The sequence below is a fragment of the Molothrus ater genome, chromosome 3, assembly GCF_012460135.2.
Source record: "Molothrus ater isolate BHLD 08-10-18 breed brown headed cowbird chromosome 3, BPBGC_Mater_1.1, whole genome shotgun sequence".
Lineage (NCBI taxonomy): Eukaryota > Metazoa > Chordata > Aves > Passeriformes > Icteridae > Molothrus > Molothrus ater.
The window spans coordinates 56,071,466-56,097,040 of record NC_050480.2 but is presented as its reverse complement, the minus strand read 5'-3'; the positions used below and the strand labels follow the sequence as shown (position 1 = coordinate 56,097,040).

Here is a 25,575-nt window from a genome sequence, read left to right as displayed (position 1 = left end):
ATTATTTGGCAGCATTCTTTCCGGTGGGGACTCTTTCTTCAGACACTACATTATTTTCTTTGGGAAATCATTCTGCTTTTAGTATTTTTGTGCAAGCCACAGAGCTGGTAATTGATAACTGCTTTTAGGTTTTTTAAGATTGTTGGCTTTAGGGGATTCAAAATGAAAGATGCTTTCTGGAATCACTGTGTGTTTCTTGAGGTTTCCAAACCTCTCAAGCCAGGGTCAGGGCTCAGCTGGGAGATAGGAGGGACTGCTCCCAGTAAACTTATGTGGGTCTTTTATAACCTTAGAGAAAATGTTTTGAGTTCTGTTTTTCTCCTGTGCTGAGCCTGAGCAGTGGATGTGCTAGCGACAAGCCCAGCACAATGGCAGAAGAAGGATGTGCCAGAGGCAGAAGTGTGAGCAGGAGGAATGTGGTGTTGTAGCCCTCATTGGGGGATCCCCACAATCTAAAAAGCATTAGAGTTACAGTGTGCCCCAAACCATGTTGTTCTGGTTGTCTTTTGGTTTAAATTGAGTTTTGGCTGCTTTCTATGCAAAAAGTTTTAAAAGTATCTGCCGTCAACTTTTGCGTTACATGGAGCAGGAACAATAAACCCACTTCTTGTTTGTTTGTTTGTTTAGATGACTTCCACTTACCTCTTGATGTTGTACCAGCTGTGACAGAGGCCCTTGACTCCAAGAAGAAGGAGGAAGATTTGCACAAGGAGAGCAGAACTTTCCGCTACTGTGAGAAAAACACCATGGACCTGTCAGACAGTGACCGCCCTGTCAGCTTTAGTTCCACTTCCTCCTCCACATCCTCCAGGGACAGCCACTGCTCCTTCGGAAGCAGAATGACCTTGGTTTCAAACAGCCACTTGGGTTTGTTTAACCAGGATAAAGAAACAGGTGCCATCAAGCTAGAACTGGTCCCAGCCAGGCGATTTTCCAGCAGCAAGACATGCAGAAACTCTGCTGTGGAGCAAGAGGATCCTGAGGGAAGCCTTGAGAAGAGGCCAAGCATGCCAAGGAAAGCAGAACCAAAAGGAGCAAGCAAGAACTGTGCAATGTCCCTGGTCACAGAGCCCACCAGTCCAAAGCTCCTCTACGTAGACAGAGTCGTCCAAGAGATTCTGGAGACAGAGAGGATGTATGTGCAGGATCTAAAAAGCATTGTCAAGGTAGGGGGCTTGGTTAACACAGTGTTGACTGCTCCATAATGCCATTTTTTACATTGCTTGATTTCACAGTGGGCCAGATGGACTTGACAATGGAATTGGCATTTGCTGGTCTTTATAAATTAGTGTAACATCATTGTTCAAATGTATTTCTAGATTTTATTTGATTAGATAAATCTAAGACTTTACTGTGTCTTCATGAAGAAATAACAGAAAACAAACATCCTACAGCTGACAGCAGTAGTGAACAAAGAGTGATAAATGCTTTGTAGTAAAAAAATATAATATTTTTATATTTACAAAAAAAATTAGATTGCTCTGTGTCCTAGAATGTATAGTAAGAAGCAAGAGGGATTTAACTGCCTTTTCATATGCTTTATCTGAAGGGTCTTACTGATTTTTCCCCGTCTTCCCTGAGTCCTAGCCCTGCAAGTTCCTGCCTTTTTCCCTGTCCCTTTCATACAGCTCACAGCTGCAGTCTGTTCTCTCTCTGTCCTTGGCCTGTAGTGTTTAATATGGCATATGTATCTGCTGGAAAATACTGATTGTTTGCTGTAATATGAAGGAATTACATTTTCTTTAATGCTTATTCTGAATGGCTGTAGCATTTATTAGCAGCAGTAGAGTTTTTGTCCAATCCCTAGCCTAACAGTACCTTTCATTTTCTCTTTCTAGTACAGGGAAAAATATGGATGAGTCCTTCTGTGGATTGTTCTTTTCACTCTGTACTTGTGTCTGTGTCATCAGCATCATTCTGCTTTGCATTTTTTAAGATGACAGTTGATTTCCTTGGCTATTGTTTGTAGCCTACATGTTTAACACACAAAGAAGTGCTTAGTGTGCTGTTTGTAGAACCTGGAGCTCTAGGTAGGTGTATGTGGCCATCTGAGATAGGAAATATCAGCCAGCTGGAGACACTCTTCCCCACCCTCAGCTCTAAGCTGCATGGTCCCACAATAGCAGGGGTAAAATGTGAAGGCTTTGATAACTAAAATGCATGTTGTGATTAAAACAGCAGTACCCCACCCTGCAAAGTTCTGAGAAAGGTTGCTGCTTCTCCAAGATTTCATTGGTTTCCATAGCTGGTGCTGTTTCACTACATTCAACAGTTGCCTGAGTTTCATTTTGGAGTGTTTAAGGTTGTCATATATTGCAGAACCAAGTCAGTTTCTGTGTATAGTAACCACCCATTAGGCATGACTTCATGGTTTTGGTTCCTTAGCCCTCACTCATCCTCCTATGCTGTGAACTGTACAACTTGAGAAACTGAAAACTAAAATGAATATCTTGTAACAGATTTTCCAATTACAAGCAAGAATACCAATAAGTGTTTTCTGGAAAATACTTCAAGCATCACTACAGTAGATGTAGAGTGAATAAGGCAAATGCATTTTTAGTTATGGAAGAACTGAAGGAGTTGTGAACCTGTGAAATGCCCAAGCCTGTTTCCTGCAGCAACTGATAAAGAATCTAGAAAGCTTCATGTGAAACTGTCTGATCCAACCTCCCAGCTCAAGCTGTCCTAGAGCAGTTGGCACAGGATTGTGTCCAGATGGTCCTTGAATACCTCCAGTGAGGGAGACTCCTCAACCTCTTTGGGCAATCTGTTCCAGTGCTCAGTCACCCTTCCTCATATTCATGTAGAACTTCCTGTGCATCAGTTTCTGCCTGTTGCCTCTCACCCTAGTGCTTGGCACCCCAGAGAAGAGCCTGGAAGCATCCTCTTAACACTCTCTCTTCAGGTGCTTGATTGACAAAATTCCCCTCTTCTCAAGGCTGAACAAGCACAACTCTCTCAACCTTTGATTGTAAGAGAGATGCCCCAGTGCCCTAATCATATCCATTGTCCTCCACTGGACCCACTCCAGGAGCTCCATGTCTCTGGTGCTGAGGAGCCCAGGACTGGACACAGCACTCCTGGTGTGGCCTCACCAAGGCTGAGTAGAGGGGCAGGATCCTGTCCCTTGACCAGCTGGCAATGCTTTTCCTAAGGCATCCTAGGATACCATTTGCCTTCTTGGCCACAAGGGCCCACTGCTAGCTCATCTAGAGCTTGTTGTCCACCAGCACCCCCAGAAGCTTATGTGCAGAGTCTAAAAGTAGTAAGGAGGGCTGGGTTTTTTTTCTGTGTCAGGGTGCAGGTTTTTTTTTTGGCAGAGGGAGGGAGAAAGAGGAGGGGGGCAACCCACATACAAAGAGCTGAAAGCTGAAGAGGAATCAGATTGAGAACAGCATAAGAACAAAAAGGAAAAAATCAATAGGTGCTATTTTAATCACCCTCTACCCCATCCAAGAGCTATCATTAGAGATGTAATCTAATGCTTTTTGTCCTCTAGTAGAGGGATTTGCTGAGTTCTCTGTAGGCAGTAGAAACATACTTAAAAAGAATATGTTCTCACTGTTGTTTCCAGGACTTTCAAACAGGTTTCAGGGCTGGAACTGAAAGGATGTCAACACTCACATCCATGAATCTACATTCTCTACATTTCTGGTATAAAAATACAAAGCAAATTTGCATGTATTTTCCCTTCCTTTGGTGGGGGTGCTATTTGTTTGGCTTTTAGATTTTTAGGGGGTGGGAGCTTTTTTGTATTAGTTTCAGTGGTGGTGTTGGGGGTGTTGGTTTCGTTTATTTCTCTTGATCATTTCTTTTTTATATCCACGCTCTTTCCCATTAGCCAGATCATTAATGAATACATAAACCAGAATGGAAGGCAGAATAAGCCCCTAGTGTATGTATGCCACTAACCACTGGCCTCCAACCAGATTTTGTGCCTGTGATCACCACCCTTGGGTCCTGTCAGTTCAGCCAGTTGTCAGTCAAACTTTCTGTCTGCTTATCCAACTCCTGCTCCTCCAGCTTGTGCATGAGGATGTTAAGGGAGTTAAAAGCCTTCCTGAAGTCAAGGTAGACGCTATCCACTGCTTTCCATTCATCTACCAACCCAGTCATTTCATAGTTAAAAGGTTATCAGACTGGTCAACTTTCCCCTGGTGAATACCTGATGACTGCTCATTACCTTTTTGTCTTTAGTGTGCCAGGAACTGGTTTCCAGGGCTAGCTGAGCACAAATGACCTACTAACATGGATGATTGTGAAATTGCATGTAGGATCCTGGTACTAGTCATATCAAAAGTCAGCTCATTAAGAGTTAGCCTAGCACAGTATTTTGGGCAGTGTCCTTTCCAGCCTATATTGTCCTTAGAACATGGAGTTGTCATGCCTGAAGTAAAATACTCTGGAGGAATAGGGCAAAATAGAATTTCATCCTTTTTTATGCCCATATTGACCTAATGATGTTAGGTCATTGGTTAGTAAATAAAGTCATAAATTCTGTTGCCTTTTAAATATCTGGGTGATCTTAACAGTGCCAGATTGTTAGACAGAAGTAGAAGTTGACTTCATGGGATGTGGTTAATGTGATTTTTAAGTGATCCTGGAGAGCTGCTGATGTTTTCCAGTTTTCTTTCCAACTGCTGACAAGAAGTATTTGGCAGGCTTAGGATGAGTGAGAGGAGGCTGTACAGGTGCTGTTTGGCACCTTTGTTCCAGGATAAGCATTGAAAACCAACTGCTTTTCTAGCCAGTGCAGCCATTTTGCCTGTGACCTGGAAGGACAGTTGGGTTAGCATTGTTTTGAGGCACGCTGCTGTGATTCTTGCACAGGCAAGCATTGCAACAAGGATAGAGTGAACTTTACCACCATTTGCTATGTTTTATCAGATGATCTGTTAAGGATAATTACAATTTTGTATGAGTGCAGCTTGAAGCTTGTTTTGGGCAAGTTTGTGATGAGAAATTGGATACCTCTGCTTCCTGCTTGTGTCATGCTGACAGGTGTACTGGCCAGGACAGAACTCACTGACCTTTTCCTCTTCAGGACCTAGCCTGACTTTTTCAAGTTGTAATGTAGTTATAATAGACCTAAACTTCAATTAGAGAGTCACTTACTGAAGTGATTTTATTTTCCCCTGAGTAAAAAGCGGTCCCTGAAGTTATAAAAAAAATCTGTGTTTTGCCCTTGCAGTTCATAGGTGTCAGAAGCCCCCATTCATAATGTGTATAAATGCTTGCAACTGTAGAAAGACATAGACATTTCTGTTTTACCTTTGCAAAATAAAAGAACAATGCAAATGCACTATTACAATACTTGCATCTGCACCGCTGTCAGTATAAAAATGTAATTATAAGGTCATTGGTATCTATAGAATGACTAGAAGGGGCTAAAGTGTGCATTGTCAGTGTATTTCACATATATTGATGTAAACATGGGTTGAGCTTCAGAAATCTTGAACTCTGTCTGAAATCTGGGAGACTTCACTTATGTGAATTGATTCCTCTACACTTTAATCCCAAATGTGACTTCCTTTTTTAAAGCATCTCCACTGTACCAGTTGAAGTCTTTGTCCTTTCTCCTCTCCAGATCTTTGGTCCCTGGCCCCCTCCTCTTATACTTAAGTCTCCTCATTTGAAAAAGTCCCATTCCCCTCTGCACAATCTCCTGCTTGTGATCTTTCTGCTTCTCTGTCCTAAGTCTTCTCTCAGTAAATCCCACCTGCATCCCATCAGTATGTTGTCTCGTTTCCTTACATGATCTTTTGCTTTTCAGTATTAAACTTTCTCATGTTCTTCATTTCTGCTGATTCCAGAGCTCTCTCCATAGTTCTCTCAGCAGGCCTGACAACATTTTCATCACCATTCCTAATTTTTCTGCCCTCTTAAGTACACAGAATTTAAGAGGGGTGTCCACCAGGCTTTCCTTGGTTCCCATTTTGTCCTTCCTATCTTTCTGTAGTACTCCTTTATGTCTCCTCTGCCCTGAAATTGCACAGCATACTTTTCTATACTGTTTATGGCTTGCAGAGAGTCACTGAGATGTGGGAACAATCCTTTCCATGCTCTTGCCTCAGAAGATCAGATCTGAGCCAGATATCACTGGCAGCACCTGAGAATGGCACTTGTGGGTTAAGGCCTTGTGAAGCCTGAGCTGAACCTTGCAAAGGACCATTGCTAGAGATTCCTATTGATGATACATTAATTTGGAGGGTTTCTCTCCCCCCTACCCCAGTATGGTCAAAAATAGGGGAATTTACATTAAGGCAGCAAAAGGCACTACTCTGAGAAACAAAGTCTCCATTATGCTTGAATCTGCTGCTTTTCTCTCCCTGAGACATGAGGATATGGTTCACGTCCCTGCTAGTCAGCCTGGGGGTGCTTGTCTTCTCAGGGGAAAGGTCACCAAAATTTTTCAACATGAGTGAAAAAAGGGCATTCTTTCTCAAAAAGCCTCAGGGGAATGGCTTTGCTGAAATCTCCTGGAACAGCTCATCAGGGAGGCAGGTTTCTGGCATGGAAAGCTTCATCTGAGGTGAGCATGTCTGTTGAAGCTGTATACCCCTTGTGGGGTTGGGAGCAAGCCTTGCAAGGGGAAATGTTGGATGTTTGAGGTAGATACGTGTTGGGGCACCAGTGATGAAGGGAAACCCTTCTGAGAGGAAGTCAGTGTCGGAATGTTATTGTTCCCTGTTTCCTGTCTCCTGGTGCTGCAGCTAGAGGACGTCTCCCTCTCTGTTTTAAGCAGTTAGTTAAAAAGACCACTCTGAAGACTGCAGTGTGCACATTGTCACTTGTGATGTGTTAGTAAAAGCATAGCTGCTTGTGCTCTGGGTTTGCTGGGTAATGTAGCTCTGAAAGTTAATTCTCTGGGAGTTGCCATATAGCTAAGGCAACTCATAATGTTTGTTCCCACATTATAGTTAATTTCTACACGTGACCTCTTTTTCTATGCCTGCTAACCTGCATCCCTGAGAAAGACACCTTTGGACTGCTGACATAGGTTGCATGTGAAAATTTGGATAAACAATTTAAATTATGTGAAAAACAAATACTATGTTTTGTATAAATGCAGTATGATTATGCAACAGTGATAAGTTTAATTGTGATTAGTATTTGTTAAATTTTTGAGCTGAATTTTCTCACTGTTTTTCTTTTATACATGAAGAAAGAGCAGTGTCAAATTCTGATTGACCTCCTTAAGGGAAAGCTTGGCTTAAAAGCAAGGGAGGTTTTGTCCAGTGATACTGAGATATCACAGCTGAAACTGAAGCATCTCAGTACATGTCCAAGAGGCCTTCTTGAAGTTTGTGAAGTTTAAACAGAGCCATGTAAATCAGAGCAGAAAAATGTTCCACTTAATTAATTTGTAATGAATTTGTAAATAGGTTTATTAGAGGGCAGTAATATTGTGTTTTGTTTCTGGAGTTGCTGTTATGAATCAGGACCAGTGCAGGCTGCTGGGAAGGGAGGTAGTTAGGAACATCACAGGGTAAGTTATCAAACAGGTGTAAATAGCTGTTCTGGCTACCTTTAAATAAAAGCAAATCAGACTTCTTTCTTCTGATGCATTTCAGAGATAGTTCAGTTTTCCCTGTGGACTTCTTCCTTCCTGTATGTGAGCCATATTAAACATCCTTAAGCAACCTAAAGTGGTGGAAGTATACACAAACTGGGGTTTGTGTTTGTGTCTTAAATAGTTTTAGATGCGGTTGTTTCTGGAGCTCTGAGATCTTGAACAGAAGTGTTTTGCCAGCTACATATGCTGTAAACTCCTCATCATATGTGCCCTTTAATGATGCCTAACAAAAGCAGAAGCAAAACCCAAACCTCGTTTTGCTTCTGGGCAGGATGGGAATGGTTCTGGGTTTTGGAGAAAGAGGTTTTATAGCTGTACAGTAGGAATATTGTGTGTTGTGGACAACCAGAAGTAACCTAATAAACAATTTGTGTGGTGTAAGCATCTGCTTGTGCTGTGGCATGAACAGGAGCTGTTTGTAAACTAACTTCACAGAAAATACACAAAGCCAGGGTTAAATATACCGATGCACGGTTTTTCTCATCTGCATTATCACTACTTTGGTCTTATTTCTGCTGGCAACATTCATAAATTTCTTTCATTCAGCATGTTCCCAAGTAAGACACTGAATAAAATATCATTGCTGCCTTCTGTTTCCTTCACCTGTACTTTGCATCCAGTTCTTATCTTACAGCTGCATTGTAGAAACTTGCTGGGACAGAGTCTGTCTTTGTCAGGTGATTGCAGAGCTTCACTGGTTGACTGGGACTGCAGACATTAAGACAGCACAAATGTATAGCCATAGCTTTGGGTTTGTTTTAAGGTCAGCTCTGTGTTTGGACAGCACAGAGGGGTGAGTTACACTGCAGTAATAAATGAGCTGTCTATAAATGTACACTGAGCCTTTCTTAAGCTGTGGGTGGGAGAGAAGCAGCAGGGAGGGCTGCTGCTCTTCCAGGGAGCCACAGAATTGCCAAAAAGCCTGGCTGCTGCTGCTCTTGTCCTCCCTTTTCTGGCAGCAGGGTGTAAATCATTCACCCGTGCTGTCTGCAACCTCCTACCCACTTGCTGAATGTGAATGAACATAGATTAAAGGATGGAAGTTAATCTTCTGTTCCAGAAAGCTTTATTCTTTTGGGAGCAGGGAGGCAAGGGGAAGATGTAATTTAAATATGGAGTGTGCCATTTAGGAGTGCTGGTGGCAGCCAGGGGACTCCAGGATTGAAACATCCTTCCTGTGACTGCACTGAGGCTGGAGCAGGAGGTTGTATCCCTGCCTAGGGGGATGCATGGAGCCCTTCTGGGATTCAGGAAGTAACAAAAGAGAGATCTGTTCACCTCTGCTCTCTGTCTTGTTGTTGCTTACTGGCCGTGGATAAGGAGCTCCACAGAGCAGAGCAGCAGCAGCTCTACAAAAGTTTATAGAATGGGCAGGAAAAGTGTGAAGAAGAGGTCTGAGAGTGGAGAGGCAGGGAGAGGATGTACAGCTTATGCTGCAAAATTTTCAATAAGCATTACAATGTTTAATGAGATTATATCTTTTTTGCAGAATAATTGGGATTTTCTGTAAAGAAATTCCATCATGTGGAGGTGATATCTTAAAGGCAAAGACATTTCTGCATTTCCACCCAGGCCATAGTTTCTGGACTTTTCTTTGTGTTTATACGCATTTCCATTTTGGTCCATGGAAACATTTGACTACTTTTAAAGTTGTTGTATCACTGTTATTAAATATTACTTGTCAGTGAAGAGTGTTCTAGTGATCCATGACCTTTAAGCCTGAATGCTTAACAAACCACATAGTAGTATCTCTCTTTTCTGCTCTTACCACTCCTGCAAATTAAGGTGTGGAGGTAGCTGCTATTTTTCCTGGTTTCATGAGCAGACCGTTTTGCAAATAAGACACTTGAACAAAGTTTTTCCTTGCAAACCACCCACTATAAAGTTCCATTTCATTGCTCTTGATATATTCATAAGAAAAGCCATCCAGAAGTCTCTGGTAATCATGTGGTTACCAGGGTTAAGATAAATGTGTGTTTAGGATGTGTGCAGATTTTCTCCATTTTGCTGGGTTTGCATATTCTTTGGAAAACAGACTCTTTCAGTTTCCCTTCTTGTGTTTTAAAATAAACATTTCTCTTCTGGAATGTCTCATTTAACTTGTAAGCATATTGAGATCTCTTTTAAAAATGTTATCATTCACTTGCCTTACAAATTGGGGGAAAGTTTATTTAACAGGGCAAGGGTCTACACCACAAGGCTCAGGTTCTTTTCCTAGACAATTCATATATTGGAAGTCCAAATATGCCTTAATAATTCTCAGTGTTTTGTTTGATTATGGTTCGATTAGCTTATAATCAGACCCACTAAAGTGCGTTGTGAAAAATAATTTATAGATGTCCTGATGAAGTTTATTTTTTTTTTTAATTTATAATTACTAAGAACTTCCAAAGAACTTCCAGCTGGTACTTTTTTGAGTAAGATTGAGATTATTGAATGATGATGGTGATTGACACCAATGATATAGATCTAGAAATCTTTACAGCACTTCATCTGCCTGGGAACCTCAAACTAATTGACATCCTAATTACTACTACTAATATTACTATTATTGTGTTCATTTGGCTGTTTTCATTACTGTTCTTATTTCTTCTGTGTTTCCTTTTAACTTTAGAAAGGCATTAGGTGAGGGCATCACATTGCTCTTAATGACATGTCAGTAAACTACTGATGGCATTTGTAATTCTGTGATCTCCACCTGTGCTCTGAACTTGCTCCTTACCACACCTCTGAGCAGCAATTTTGAGTGCTGCCTTCTGGGAAAAATCCTGTAACTCTGATGTGGCAGTGGGTGCTGGCTGATAACTGAAGATAAATGTGGGACATGGTTTTAATCAGTGGGTTTCAACTTAAATAAGTTTGTGTGCTGAAGTGTCTAAGTGGGGTTTCACATGAGTTTCTGTTCCTGGTGATTTACCCATAATCATCTTTACAGATGTTGGACCATTTACAGGACTTGTCTGTGTACAAGCCATCAATCACAATTTCAATGTGAGTGCTTTTAATGCATCTCTGTAAAATTACAGTTTGTTTTAATTGACAGCCTGCCTTTCAAGGTGTCTTTTTAAGATGGGAGATTTTAGCATGGAATTCCTGCAGTTGAACAAGGGAATATTGTTAAACTCTGACCGTGTTTCATTAGAGCAAAAATTCACTACAACAAAGAAGGCAAAAATCCATGAGAGCAGTCCATCCAGGCAGGCTGACAGTTCAATGCTGGATCAGCTGGTGTCAGGTTTTAACCCTCCCAGAAAGCTTTATGGGCACAGCATTCGTGCTAAAACATCTCATGGGACACAGGAAGACAGCATACACTGGGCAAAAAGAGAGGACATAAGAACCTTGACTGGTGGAGTAGGCATTGCAGGACATGTGAGTCGCCCCACCCCAGTCCTAGAAGGGAACTGTGGGACAGAGCTGGAAATTGATACAGGCCTCCTCTGACACTGGGGCAGGGGCAAGAGGATGTGTAGAGCTTGCTTTAAAGGCTCAGGCTCTAAAGCAGTGAGGGGGAACCCAGAGCTGCAGGAAGCTGTTCTGCTATCTCCCAGCCGTGCTCGCTGGCGAGGCAATTGTCCTTGCCCAGGGCCCCTTTGAATGGATTCAGTGCAACAATGTTGAGGGACCTCTCACTGACAGAGTTTTCCAGGGCAAATTCTTTAGTTCATTTCCTGAGATTAGCTGTGCTCTGACAGCTTGAAGTCCTGTGACAAGATCTCCTGACTGTTAAATTGTTGACATTGATGTGCCCTAGAAATTTCTAACTTTGTATAGGACTGTGCCTGTGCTCATGTCTGCATGGCCACAACTGTTCAAAGGCAGCCTAAACCAAAGAAAGCGTGTATTTCCAAGGTGCAAGGCATAGTGTTAGGACTAAGGAATCTCTCACTGCTAATTTTGGCTGACACATAACTCCCCCTGTGGCTTTCCATGCATGTGGATGAAGCCAAGGGGGGACCTACTAGGGGTCACTACTTCCAGACCTTAGTGGAAGCAAATGGGACAGTGTTTTAATATCTATAATATAGGTGAGGAAGTTCAATGTCCTCAGGAATAGCTACATAGAAAAAAGTACTTTTTTTTTTTAATCCACTTCTCTAGGAAAAATTTCAGTTAATACTGTTAACTTACTTATTACAAGCCCCTAACTGTGTGAAGTGTAGGGAGATCTCTGTCATGGTCACCTTACTCTGCTGTGTTAAACAGTGGAAATAAAACTTGTAAAGCTTTCTGTATTTTTAGTCTTTCCTCATGCCCTGTTCTCCTGAGTGCTCCCACCATCAATCTTTGCCCTTCCTACATGCAGTCAGTCAGCAGAGTATCGCCTTACCGTGTCACGCTTTATTGCCGCTGCCTGCGGGCTGCGTGTGAGCCAGCTGCACGTGTCACTTTGGCACTTGGCACTTCCCAGGAAGCTGTGAGCTTGGTGTGGACCCTCCACCATCTGCCCAGGGAGAGGGCTGGTGCTGGTGAGGTGGCCTCCTGCCAGCTCAGAGACTCAGCTCTACTGCAGTGATACTGGAGAGGAAATCACAAACCACACCTAGTGTCAGATTATGTAAAGCAGATGGGTTATCTTGGCTGCTTCCATTTGTAGGGGGGGCTGGCTGTCAGTGCTGGGAGGTCTTCTCCATGTCCTTTTCCCTTGATGGCAGAGTTAGTGCTCTCCAAGCACGTCCTTGGATGTGTAGGCATGTCCTCCCAAGCCCACCTGCAAGGCCTGGCATGCCCATTTCCCACAGGGCAGAGCTTTGCTGCTGCTGACAAGTGGCAGTCTAACATACAAGTACGGAGGGATATAAAGCAAGTGGAAAAGGTGAGGAGGAAGCACACAGAGCACAGGAGCTTTCTGCTCACACTGCTGAAGGGAGCAGAGGAGGCTGTGTCTCCAAGCCTGCGTTGTCCTCAGAAAGACCCTGGCTGAGGCTGTTGGTCAGTGGCAGCACTGTGCTGTGCCTTAGTGGGCATAGCCCTGGGTAGGGGCTGGTCCTTCAGACCTGTCCATGCTTTGGTCTGTGTGAGCTTTTTCCAGCTTCAGATGTTTGTGTACAAAACCCCACCAAATACCAGTAAAAGCAGAAAGTAGAAAGACATGCTCACATAAATTTTCTTTTTTATTCAGGGTTTCTGGGTTTGCTTGTAGTGAATCTGTAGCGTGGACAGTGCAAGCATTTTTAGGTTTCAATCCCTTGGACTCATATAGCCAAAGGAACCAGAGCAAGATAGCAAAGTATGCTTAGTATACGAATGTACATTGCCTCTGCAGAACAAAGCAGTACTTTAAATAATTGAAAAGAGCTTCAATGAGCTGCCCTGACCAAAATTCATCATCCTTGGCCACCTGTTGAGTGGATAGCATGCTATTCTTTGAACCACAAGACATTCAGCGTATGCTGCTATGCATGCTGGATAAATTACTAAATAAAATAAATAATGGGGAAAAAAAACAGAAAAAAAAAATCAGGCAAAAGTTATATTATAGTTACCTATAACAGTTAGCAGAATAAGCACTGGGAAGCATTTTATAGTGTCTATCCTAGTGTACATCTGTTGCCCACCTTTCTCAGTGTACAAGTGTGTGGCTGGTTGGGGCAGCATGGCTCAAGCTAGCAGGCTACAAATAGGATCCATTATGTGGCGTATTTTCCTTCTGGCCTGCAGCTTTTTCCTCCAAGTGGTGTAGAAGTAGTGCTTAGGTGGCTAAGGCTGCTGAGCTGTTTCAGTGGTTCCTCTTCTCCACAGACATCTGATTTTGGCCAAACACATTGTTGTTGGGTAGAGCGGAGCTGGGAAAAAATATGGCCATGAGTATGCGGTAGTACCTAGGAGTAAAATCTGCTTTACTAGTAGCACAGATCTAGGGAGTATCAGAAAACTGAGGGTCTGAGTGATGCTATGGCACTGCCTGGATCATGTCCTGCTTGATTTAATATTACCTATCCTTCCTCTGTCTGCAACACTACTAGAAGCCACTGAAGTTTTGATAAATACCTGGTTTTAAATATTTTTAGGTCAGAGACTGAGGTTTTGTGATGTAAGTAAGTCCTCAGCTCTTGAACCCAGAGTGTGTTGCTGAAATCAGAGACATAGGGCAGCTTTGCTTTCTCCTGCAACTTGTTTAGGCATTAGAAAGCAGTTTCCTAGTGGATAGAATCCTTTTTGATTCTTTTTTGGTATTGATATTTAATCAGATTTTCAGTCCTGCGTGCCTTGTGGGCCTGCCTCTTGGCAAAGGTGTACCTGTGCCACTACACTGCTCTTTTAACAATTTTGCTTATCTTTTGTGAAATTTCTATATGCACACTCCTGCCCTGTAAAGGGATTACTATGAACTTATATAGTATATATGTTTCTTGCAGAGCAGGATAAAAATTGATTCTCATTTTACAAGGCAGTCTGTTTTTTTCCCCATTTTTTTTAGAATTAATATGTTAATATTAGCATTAACATTATCCCTTTTAATGTGCAATTTTAACATTACCACAGTAATGACTGATTTATACTATGGTCTAAACAACAATAGATGGAGTTTTTAAAGTTAGGGGTGTGAATGTGTTCGAAGGAGAATCAGGGTGGCTAGATAAAGAGGTACCACTCATTTGCATATGGTTTCTAAAGTTTAGCCATGGAAAACATTAGTCAATATGTGAAAATATTCTGCTCATTTTGTGGTTTTCTTGACAGTTTTCTCTCATTTCTGATTCATATTTTTTAGCCTCTAAGGTTAGTGTTTTCATAATTTTATTCCTCTAGAGATCTTTTTTTTTTTTTTTGTGATTGTGGAGGAGGAGACGGTAGTTAGGCTGTGCAGCTTCTAGCAGACATTCCTTCTGATGGATTTGGTATGATGAAAGACAAATGGGGAGAACATCAAACCCGGCAAGAAAGGCAGGGCAGTCTGGCAAGACTCTCCTAGTTTTTGGAGAGTTTCAAGGAAAAGGGAGGAGAAAATTGTGCAATACCATGAGAGCAAACCATGGTCCATAAATCAGTCTAAGGAGATGGACATTTGTGAGGGGTTTTTTTTTCTCCTGTAAAGTAAGCTAGATGTTTATGCCATAACTGCAGAGAAGCAGTAAAAGGCAAAGGTTATAAACAAATCGTTCGGTGCCGACAGAGGGTTCATAGATGCTGACAAGAAACAAATAAAGTGAATAAGGCCAGTACTCTGTTCTGATAAATTTCATTGATTTCTGCACCATGTCATTACATTTGCAGCCTGCCCTGTTGTTATCTTGTAGCTCCAAACCTTTCATTATGGCTCCAGATGATAACAGCTGTTGATACACGGCTGTGACTACCATGGGGGTAAAGTACCATTTGCTAAGAAATAATGAGGAAAACCCCCACGTCTGGGTAGCTTTGATCTGCCTGTGGTGTTGTCCTTGCAGAAGGTGTTATATGCCAATACTGCATCTGTTTCCTGGATGAGTTCATGAAGCCTTTATGAGAGCACACGTGCCCTATAAAGCAGTATAATCAGACAGGTCCCACTGGCTGAGCCAGTGCAAGCAGTGTGCTGCTGTGCAGGGCCTGATCTGCAGGACACCAGTGTGTTAAGACTGTCCAAGGTCCACCTTTTTCCCAAAAACTTGAATACCTGGAGCTTTTTGCTGTGTGTCTATCTGCTTACACCAATAACAGCAACGTAAACATGTCTGTAGTCCCATGTCAGTAATATTGACAAAGTTAGAAAGCTAACCCAGGACAGCAGTCCCCAGATTGTGTCATTTCCTAGCAGGAAAATGAGGTGAGGTATAAGGTAACTCTGAATCCCAAGAATTTTGAACAAATAGCCATCTTGCCTTACCCTAGGGAAGCACAAATCCATCCAGTTGTTTCTGGTTTGTTTCTGATCTGAGGCTGGATGAAGAAGGGGGCCTGAAGCACAGTCTGAAGGAACTTCTAGCAAAAGGGAGCACAGACTGGGTGTGTGGTGTTTGCAGGCTGATACTGGCATATGTTACAGGAGTGCAGGAAAACTGCCAAAGCACCTGCAGGCTGCTGCTTGGCAGCAACATTAGAAGGGTACCTGGTTCCCTCTTTCTTACTAATAATTGGTAAAAGACTGAGAAGGGTAGGTATATGTGGAGGAAAATCAGGCTAAGAGGACAAAAGGAGCAGAAACCAGGTCATGCATGTAACACTGTCTACAATACTGAAAATAACTGTGGACTGTTTGTTATTTTGAAGAAACCCAAACTTCGGCTATGTTGAGATGAATGAATTGGAAAAGAACTCCTCTTTATTCATTAAATGTGCTGTATGGAGTTACTTAATGTAGGATTTCCATTCCTCTGAAGGCCAGCCTTGTCATATCAGCTCAGGATGCTGCAGTGTCCCTGCAGTGCTGAAAATGTTTTCAGAGGGTCACAATCACACTGGAGCTTTTCTATTCTTTGCTTTTATATGATGAAGATGTGTCTCTGGTCAGAAAAGGTTATTTGTTTAGTACTATTACTGGAGTAGGCCTGAATATATTATCTGTTTCTGCCTTTGACCCAATGTAATGCTTGCTGCAGTCCTGTCTGCCTCACTATCCTGAACCTTTTTACTCTTCTGCAGCTTCTGAGTATAAATAAAAAGCTGAAATTCAGGGAGTGTGTGGATGTGATTCCAAAGACTTCCTGCACAAATCTATTTCAAGGTCAGGGGTGGGCACTGAGGCTGCTGCCAGCCAGGAGGGAAGGTAGAGTAAGTTTGGATGCTATCACAGGAGAAATGACATAGATCTCCAGGGACTTGCCTGTCTATTGCTACTCATTGCTCTTCTTAAAGACACTGAGGATACCTTGGAATCTACTTACTTGCTTTGCCCTGGCAAAAAATACTGAGTTTTGGGAGTGATGAGGGCTACCTTTAACTGTAGGTGATGATGGAGTGTGGATTATTGATAGGGGAAGGGGACAGGAAATTCTGCTGATACCTAAACCTCAATCTTGGCTACACCTCTGAGTTTGCTGACACTGCTTCAGCTGAACAGAAGGATATGGGCATGGAGGCTTAAATGCTGTAATTCTTAACCTTCCTTATGAGGACACCTTGAAACCAAAAGTCAGATCCTTGGCTGATTCAAACCCTTTGTCTGCACAGAATTTACACAGAATAAATCTTGGCCAGTGTATGTGTTCTATAATACCTTTTTCTATGTGACTCAGGAGCACAGTTACATCTTAGAAGTTTTCATGGTCTTTTTGGCATTTCACAGGGTTCCTTCCCCACAGCACCCTGGAATGCTGTGTTGCTTTTGGGAGGTTGCCACACCACATTGTCTAGCCACAGGCTAAAGGATTTTATTTATTTTTATTTCACATTGTTTCAGCTGTTTTCACTTTTATTTCCATACTCCAGCAGAATTTCTTTGTGAATGTGGCAGCACATCAGGTTTCTTGTTTCATGAGCTGTAGTTAAATAGCCTGCTGGATTTGTTTGCCCTTATGAGAGAGTTTTAATACTGTAGCAGCAACAGAAAAAAGGTGACATTTAGCTCTTATTGAAGTGAGGGAAGAGGTGGGAAAGTTATTCTCCCAGAACACTGCTGATCTGAGCTTTTCTAGCTGTCATGTTCTTATTCAAATAAAATCCCTGGATGACAATCTATCAGTCTTGTAAGGGCAAAAAGAAATTTATGCTAGAGTATATAGCAATGTAATTTGCAGTGTAACTCTATGCTTTGTAAATTGCATGGACGTAGATACATTGAGATCTGTCTTCTACATACTCTGCATTCTTTGGTAACCGTGATTTTTTAAAAAGTAATTTATTCAGTGGTTGCTTTTTTTAGCCGCTGTTGTTTGTGTGCTTTCTGTTCTTCATTATATAGCTTTTCTGTTACTAAGACTGCATTAAATGACATTCTTCATCTCTTACATTTTTTTGTCTTTGAGCCAGACAAATGATCAATTAAACTGTCACTGTGAATGAAATTTGAAAACATTCGTTTATCAGTAGCGAGAGAAACATTGGCTGTGCCGTCTAAGAGGTATAACTTAGCTTTCAGCCTTTTGTTATTTTCTTGGTTTCAGGGAACAGTAAGTACTGTTACCGTTCATAATAGAGTGACTGTTCTCAGAGGGGCTGCTGAAGGCTTTATTGTAATAATAAGGTGAAACTGATATTCAGAGACTCATCTTGTACAATAAAACATAGCTCTGTTTACTGATCTAGGAAAGGAGGAAATGTCTGAAGACCTCCCTCTCATTTCTCTTGTAGGATTACCTCGACTGTATCACTGATCAGACCAAGCTCTCCCTGGGAACAGAGGAGCGATCAGCCCTGTTTGGAAACATACGGGATATCTACCATTTCAACAGGTAAATTCCTTTTCAGCTGAATGGAAACATCTCAATAGCCTGAGTTAACGAGAGGGAGCAAAGAGGAAACCAGCCAAATTCACTTTTATCACTTTTAAACTGCCAAGATCTATGAATCAAAAAATTATCTAATTTTAATTCTAAGCAAAGTTGGTTTGCTGACACCAGATTTTTTTAGCTGTTTATTTGATACACCAAGATGGTCTCCATGTTAGTTTTTTGCTTTTATGCTGGGTATTTAGATGAATGTTAGCTTAACCTGCTCTGTGCTCTAACTGAGCTTAATGCAAGACCACTGTAGAAGAAATTCTTTCCTTAATGAAGAGATTTTTATTCCTACTATATCAGCTCCTTTTGTGTACCTATGTGCATCACCCAGATCTGGCTTTTGTAGTGATTTATGCTACTATGTGCTCCCTGAATTAATTTCTCAAGCCTGTATTCAAGTACCTTTCCTTGAATTTTTTTGTTCAGTGTCTTTGCAGCCTTCTCTAAAACTCTGCAGATGGGATTCTAGTGTGTATTGGGAGCCTGAAGTAAAATGTCTTGCTTGCATAGCTAGTGCCACATTGTGTGGGATCTCAGTATCTGCAGTTTGAGGAGCATGCTACTGCTACTTCTGTCTGAATCCTCTGTTACTATAAAAAATTAACTTAGTCAGCATTTAAGGAAAACCTGACTATTCAACCGATGCAGGAAATATATTGACATAAAGTTCCCACCTCTTTTACATACCAATACTCCTGTAAAAGCTCTCTTAGCTTTGCTTTAGTTGACAAAACATCTCCCAAACCTCTGTGTTCTTTGAATAGCAACAGATAATTTAATTGAATCAAAAGAGGATTCTGAAGTGGAGCACTTGTGTCAAAGATCATCTTCAATGTTTTTCCATCATCATGGGAAGTTACTTTTAAGGGCTTCAGCCGCTGGGATTGCTGTTTGGTGTCAAAGGAAAGAGTGAGAATGGATCTACTCAGAATTTATGGACAAAGATGAAATCTAAAGTCTTTTCCTGAAGCTTAAAATAGCTACTGCAGGGTAATGGAAATATGCTTAACTAGAAAGCTGCTGTGTCCTGCTTCAGCTACAACAACTGACTTTACTGAATGTCTAACAGCTGGAAAATACATAGTGGGAGCATGCTAAAACAGGCTCATGGACTGTTTTAGAGCCATGAGACAATGATTGTGAGCTTACAGATTCCCAGTGGTCACAGAGCGGAAAAATACAGTCCTGGCCATTATATTTTCTGAACCTTCAAATGCTAGAAAATGACAGATGTGATAGCTAGGATGCATTTATGCCAGCTTCACTGCAAATATTGCTTACTAAAACTACTTTCAAGTATGATCAGCTGTTATAGAGAATTACTGAGCTGTGTAAAAAAAAAATTGCAGCAGTTAAAAAGAAAAAAAAAAGAAAAGCAGTTTTGGGAAATTTTAAAGATAGATATGTTAGAATGGTTAAAACCTACTGGAAAGTTGTCCAAAGCATCTAGTAAATTACTGATGTATTTCAGGCCTTCTGATATAAAGTTCTGCTTGGAAATTGTGAGTTCTTAAAACTGAACACTCACTGTAGATCCCAATATAGCAATATAGCTTCAAGGATTAAGTTTACTCCTGTGTGAAATTTGGCATGTAGCTTTTGGGTCCTAAACATACTCTAGAGCCTTTTTTATTTATCCTTAGCTTCAGAAAAAGGTCCACTTGGCAGTTCTGTGTTAGTCATTTTTGTGAGCATGATTTTATAGATTTAGAATTACCTTGTTTTTCTCAATTTTGAATTCGACTGTTAATCATAATCAAAGGTTTCAGTCTGGGGTTTTTTTTTTCAGACTTGCAGATCTGAGAAATTTCATTTCAGTGAATGGGAATTTCTCTCAGTTAAACTACCTAGGATTTTCAAGTGGTGTGTTGAATGGCAAAAATTTGGTGATCATGGTAATTGTTAGCTACTTCATGATTATGATCTCTTCTTGAAAAACTATCTCTTTCTGAGTTTCATGGTGGTAAGGTCTGGCTTCTTCTGAGGAGAAGCCATCATAAAAGCTTCATCAAAAAATCAAAATATCCTAAAAGGCATTGTAATAAGACTTTGATTCATTTTACAATCATTTGACTTGAAGCATTCATTTGACTTGAAAAGACAATGAATGCACTGTATGCAAAATTGTCAGTCTTTATGCTTCCCTCTCTCATCCCAAAGGAGTTAGCATAAGCTCCCAATGATGTTCGTACAGATTCAGATTTTCCAAGCTATATAGCTCAGTACATGGTCTTCACTGGCCCTGGCTCCTGTGTCATGTTTCAGTCTGAATCTTTTTAGTGATTCAGCTGAAAGAGCACAGAGTTCCTCCAGCAGTGCTCGCCCCTGCTCCCTGCCTGGCTGGCTGGCACGAGCCAGTTGCAGAGGCCAAGAACTGTGACCAGCAGAAAACCTCTGGATATTCAGGTGAACAGGACCAGCACTTTTCTCCATTGTTCTTTCTGCCTCCTGCCAGGTACTTAAATGCAGCCTATAACAAAAGCCATACTTTTTCACATCAGCTTCCTTTTATAGGCATTTATTTAAGATTTTCTGAGTGCGTGAGCATGACAGTTTTGCTGTTTTTACAGTGGCAGACTGCTCTTACCAATCCTTTTCATACCATCCCGATGAGACAGAGCAGAGTGCAGTATAGGTAACAAACTCATTCAAAAACAGCCCTTACACTCTGGGCTTGTGCTGAAGACACAAACCACTAGTGCATTTAACACATACACATGGATTCAATTGCATGAATACATACAATCTTTAAGTGTTCCTCTTCTCTATCATGAAGGAGAAATGATGTGGTTTCATCGGAGACCAGTAGGAATAAAATGACAGTCCAGCATATATATATATATATATATATATGTATGTATATATATGCGCTGTGTACTTTAGGCCATCAGGAGAACTTCTGACTGCCAGCCAGCAGGAATCCTCTGAGCCTGCTTGGCATGTTTGATGTTATTTCCAAAGCTTGTGTGTGGGACACAGTCAATCAGTATAACTGGTGGCTATGGTCACCATTGCTACAGCTTGCTTCTTTTGTTGATGTAAATGAGCTTCATGAGGGTGGGGTATCAAGCAAGGCTCATATTTTTATTCCCATTTTGATGAAGGGAGAAATTGAGGTGCAGAGGTTAAATTGTCATTTTACAAAGTGACTTAGTGAGTGCTGAACCCAAGGTCTTTGCCTGTCTTTTTTCCTTGTGACTGCATGTTGATTTCTCCCTTTCCTTCCTTTAGTAATTAGAGGAGCAAGGAACAAGTCAGGAAACTCTTCTGGCTTACTCTTTTTTGTACATGCAGAGGGAAATTGTGTCTGCTTACAGGGGAAAAGGGTAGATCCCTAGATACAGGCATAGGAACTCTTAGACAAAACTTGTTCAGGGAACCAGCTGTGAATTGAGAGAAAAGTGTCCCTAAATGGAAAATCATCTGTGTGAGTGTGTGTGGGGGGTGGGGGAAGGGTCGGGGGGGGGGGGAAGAGGGTGAGGAGGAGGAGAAGAAGAAAATTCTTTTAGGGAACAATTTGGCAGAAAATTCAATTTCTTCTCTGAGTATGTCCTTCAGTAAGACTAAAAACTCTTTGCATCAATGAGATAACTTTTGAGGTTTTCTTCTTCTACTTGAACTCTTTCTTTCACTGAATTTAGTTTCAATAACTGAGTTTAATTCAAGAGCAGACAGGCTCCGTTATTGCTTTGCTCCTGCTCAAATGAATTAATTTTCTCTTTGGGATGTAAAAATTATAAAATCCTCTCATGTGTTGTTTTTATGCATGTAGAACATATATGCATATATAGTCCCTCACAGAAAACTTTAAAACTTTTTCCAGGCTAACCGTTTTATCTTTGATGGAGAAACACATTAAACGTAGACTAATTTTCCTGAGTGAGCTACATAACATTCTTCATGTATGAGAAATATGTTCCCAGTTCTCACCACTATTTTTCAGAGCAGTTCATCATTTTCCTTGGTCAAGTAAAGCTTGTAAACACAAAAAGTCTTTATAGGACAGTGCACATGCTTCAGTAGCTTTTAAATTTTCTTAATTATTTAGTTAATTAGTTTGATATCATGTTAATTGATATACAAGCTACACAACTGTCTGACTGCACCACTATGATTATTGTTAAAGAGCTGTCAGTCACAGAGTCATGGATTAGTTTGGGTTGGAAGGCACCTGTAAAGGTCATCTAGCCCAGCCTCCTTGCAATAAGCAGAGACATCTTCAATTAGATCAGGTTCCTCAGAGCCCCATCCAACCTGCTCTTGAATGTTTCTAGGATCTTCATCTACCTGAAGGAAGGGGCTCAGCTTTGCTTAGCAGAACAACCAATCCATGGTCAACCTGATGACTTTAATTTCAAAATAGTGGGAATACAATTTCCTTATAGTTCTCCTCTGCCTGCAAATAAAAACACCCAGTAGCTGGGGGGGGAGGGGGGGAAGGACATCAAAGGTGTTCCTGTTCCCTTTGTAGGACTCCCTGCATCATTAAGTGCTGCCATGAATAGCACAGCAGTGTCTGGTTCTGAATATACAATTGTGTCTATTCTAAAGTGTGCCATAATTGCCTTACATTGTCCTGTTCTTTTTTTTAGTGAACTTCTGCAAGATTTGGAAAACTGTGAAAATGATCCTGTGGCTATAGCAGATTGTTTTGTTTCCAAGGTAAGTCTGCAGCACCAGATTCAGAGTGCAGTGGGGGAAATAAGAGAGACCTTTTGAGACCTAATCCTGACAGCTTGTGTAATGTTAATCAAGAAAAGTCAGCAAATCTATGGAAAGGGAAGGATTTTCTCTTAGCAATTGATAGGGATATGTATTTGCATTTCTAAAAAATTAAGACAAAGGTGTCATTTTCTTCAATAAGTGTATCTGAGCTGGTGGAGCTGTTTATTGAGTTCATTTTTAGGATTTAGGGTTTTTTTTGTTTTTGTTTTTTTTTTTTTGTCAACTATTACAGGGGTTCTCTGTTTTACTTGCATCTATTAATGTAGGTGATCAAGTGGTACTCTGGTTATGCCTTGTCAGCTTAAAAACAGCTAGAGAGTAAAACTTGGCTGCATTCTTAAAAAAGGCAATACCATTAACATACAAAATGTGCCCATATTGTTTTCTGAGAATTTTTCCTGAAACCCACAACTATACCTTAAATTTTCTTTTTAAATGGAATGGCCCAAAGTCTAGCCTTAAGATTCACATCCCATTCTCTCTGTAATGCTTTGAATTTTCTGAACATTGATAGGACATCTTGATTCTGTTGGACAATACTGAAGCCAAAAATATGGAGTATGGGAAGTTGTTAGATGCAGCAGAAATACAGGGAAGAAGGTGACCTTCATTGTAGGAAACACACAGAGCCAGTCAGGGAAAAGAGGAATGGCTGTAATGAGTAGGACAACAAGAAATTAAATAATTTGGGCTACACATGATGCTAGTTCACTGCAGACTTCACCAGAGAATCAACATGTCTTGAATCTCTAGAGCCCAAATGTGTTAAAAAATTAATTCTATCTCTCTGGTATTTCTGGAAGAAGAGATCATGTAGTTGTCAAAAGCTGAATAGTCGCTTTATAGGTGTGTTTGCCTTTTTGTATTAAAAAAAAAAGAACAACAAAAAACAGAATTAAAAAAATACAAACATGAAAAAAACTCCAAAGAAACCAAAAAGCCAAAGGCTGTCATGTTTTATACTTTGTCCTGAACTCAGCATTGTCAGCACCAAGCACTCAATGTAATAAGTCTAACACATGGATTTAGGATTAACAGGACCACCCTCTCATTAATTCAGTAATTTGTTTGGCACTGTTGTGACATAAGGGATATTATAGTAAATTAGAGTGATGATACCAGCTAACTGCTGCTGTTTCATCAGATCTCTTGGTTCAGCTGAGTTTGAGAAAGCTGTAATTTATCTAGTAATTGGTCTTTTGTAAGCACTGAGAGACCTTAGTGTTGGCACTACTAATGCAGAAGTAAGATGCATTTTTGCCCCATTGCATAGGGGTTTATGGCATGTTGTTATTGCTACAGATAGCCTGGATTGAATTAAAATGAAGGAGAGAGAGAATGGGATAAGGGCAAGTGCAAAGTCCTCCTTCTGGAACAGAATAATCCCATGTGCCTGCTGAGTCTGGCTGACTAGAAAACAGCTTAGTAAAAATGATCTGGGGTCCTGGTGGGCAAGAAGCTGTGAGTAAGTCAGCAGAGTGCCTGTGCAGTGAAGGCCAACTGGGAGGCCTTCAGGGTGTTTACAGATAAAACAGTTTGGAGCTGGTACATATTTCTGCTGTATTGCTTGCTTATAGCTGGGACTGCTGGGACTGCTCCTGCTGGGATCTCCTCTGCAGAGCAGAGATGGTGCAACTGATAATAAGAAGTCCAGGAAAAGATTGTGTTCTCTTTCAAATTGGCCAACTGAAAGGGCTTGTCTGGTAGTCTTTCTGGCCATTAGTTCCAAAACCCATCTGCATATCATTGCTTGTGCCTTTTGTTCCCTTGTCAAATGCTTTTAGCATTTGTATTATTGGCAGGCAACTGCCTGATGGCTCAGAAATTGCTAGAGATTGCAGTACTAACAAGCATTTTTTAGCTTCATCCAGACAAGTGCAAACACTTAAAAGCAAAATCAAACAATACCAAAATACCCCACAGTTCTGGTTTTGGCCGAGAGGATTTCATTACAGCAACTGCTGACTGCCTTAACAAACTCCAGTTGTCCATTCTTGGTTGCTTGTGTCTTCCCAGCGCCGAGAAGTGGAAATAAAACTGCCTTTTTTGGCAGCATGGACTCCTTCAAGTCTTACGGGACTTTGGCCATTTATTGTTTCATTGCTCCGTTAGATCTTCACTGTGAGTTAAGCACAGGGATATTATCATGCTGAAGTCATAGCTCACAGCCTTAGCTAATGGATATGGCTGTGCTGGAGCTTCTTGAATGCTTCCAGTGGAACTGTGCTTAGGTCCAACAAGCTCTGGACCTAGTGCCATTTTCTCACCCAACTGAATATTGTAGGTGTTGCAAATCTTAAGGTGTAACCAAGTTTTCACTGTAGTTACTGTGTTTGCTTTTTCCACTCTTAAGAAGCTCAGTAACTGCATAAAGTAAAAGTTTTTCTTCTTAGGATTCATGTGAAATCACATGAATTTGGTTTGCAGTGTAACAACAGTTACGGTTAAAGTAACTCTGGAGCTTGTTGTATAAAATGTTTTATATTTGCGAAGATGTGGGGAGCTTGATTTTTGAACTTTTAGATCATTCTCTTTGAACTTTGTTATTTGGTTTAGCTCAATAAAATTTCTTGTATAGCATATTATACTTCTCTCACACAATCATACATGACTGTGTTTCCTATGTATAACTTTCATGCTTCAGTAGTAAAAAGCTTTGTAACTTTTAAGGGAAAGGATTATCAAAACACACTTCAGTGTAATTTGAACAAAAACCACATCATTGTGGGTTTGAATCTTTCTCTTAACATTTTTGTGCTGAGAGCCCAAAGTAAATAGCCCCTAAAATGGCAGCTTTGATTTATTAACAGACTTCGGCAATGTTTTTAGTCTAAACTAGCCAGTAACATAAAACCCATTAACCAATAAAATAATGATGCAAAGCTATGACTTTATGGAAATGGAAATATTTAA

General features: G+C 40.9%; 1 protein-coding gene across 1 annotated transcript in view; it reads left to right on the top strand.

The window, feature by feature from the left end:
* Nucleotides 1–25,575, top strand: part of PLEKHG1 (pleckstrin homology and RhoGEF domain containing G1) — a 126,017-nt gene that overhangs the window by 78,642 nt on the left and 21,800 nt on the right. Inside the window, exons 4-6 of the mRNA XM_036380094.1 lie at nt 628–1,166; nt 17,789–17,889; nt 22,530–22,599. Coding sequence (XP_036235987.1) covers nt 628–1,166; nt 17,789–17,889; nt 22,530–22,599 — 710 coding nt within the window. The remainder of the gene's footprint in view (nt 1–627; nt 1,167–17,788; nt 17,890–22,529; nt 22,600–25,575) is intronic.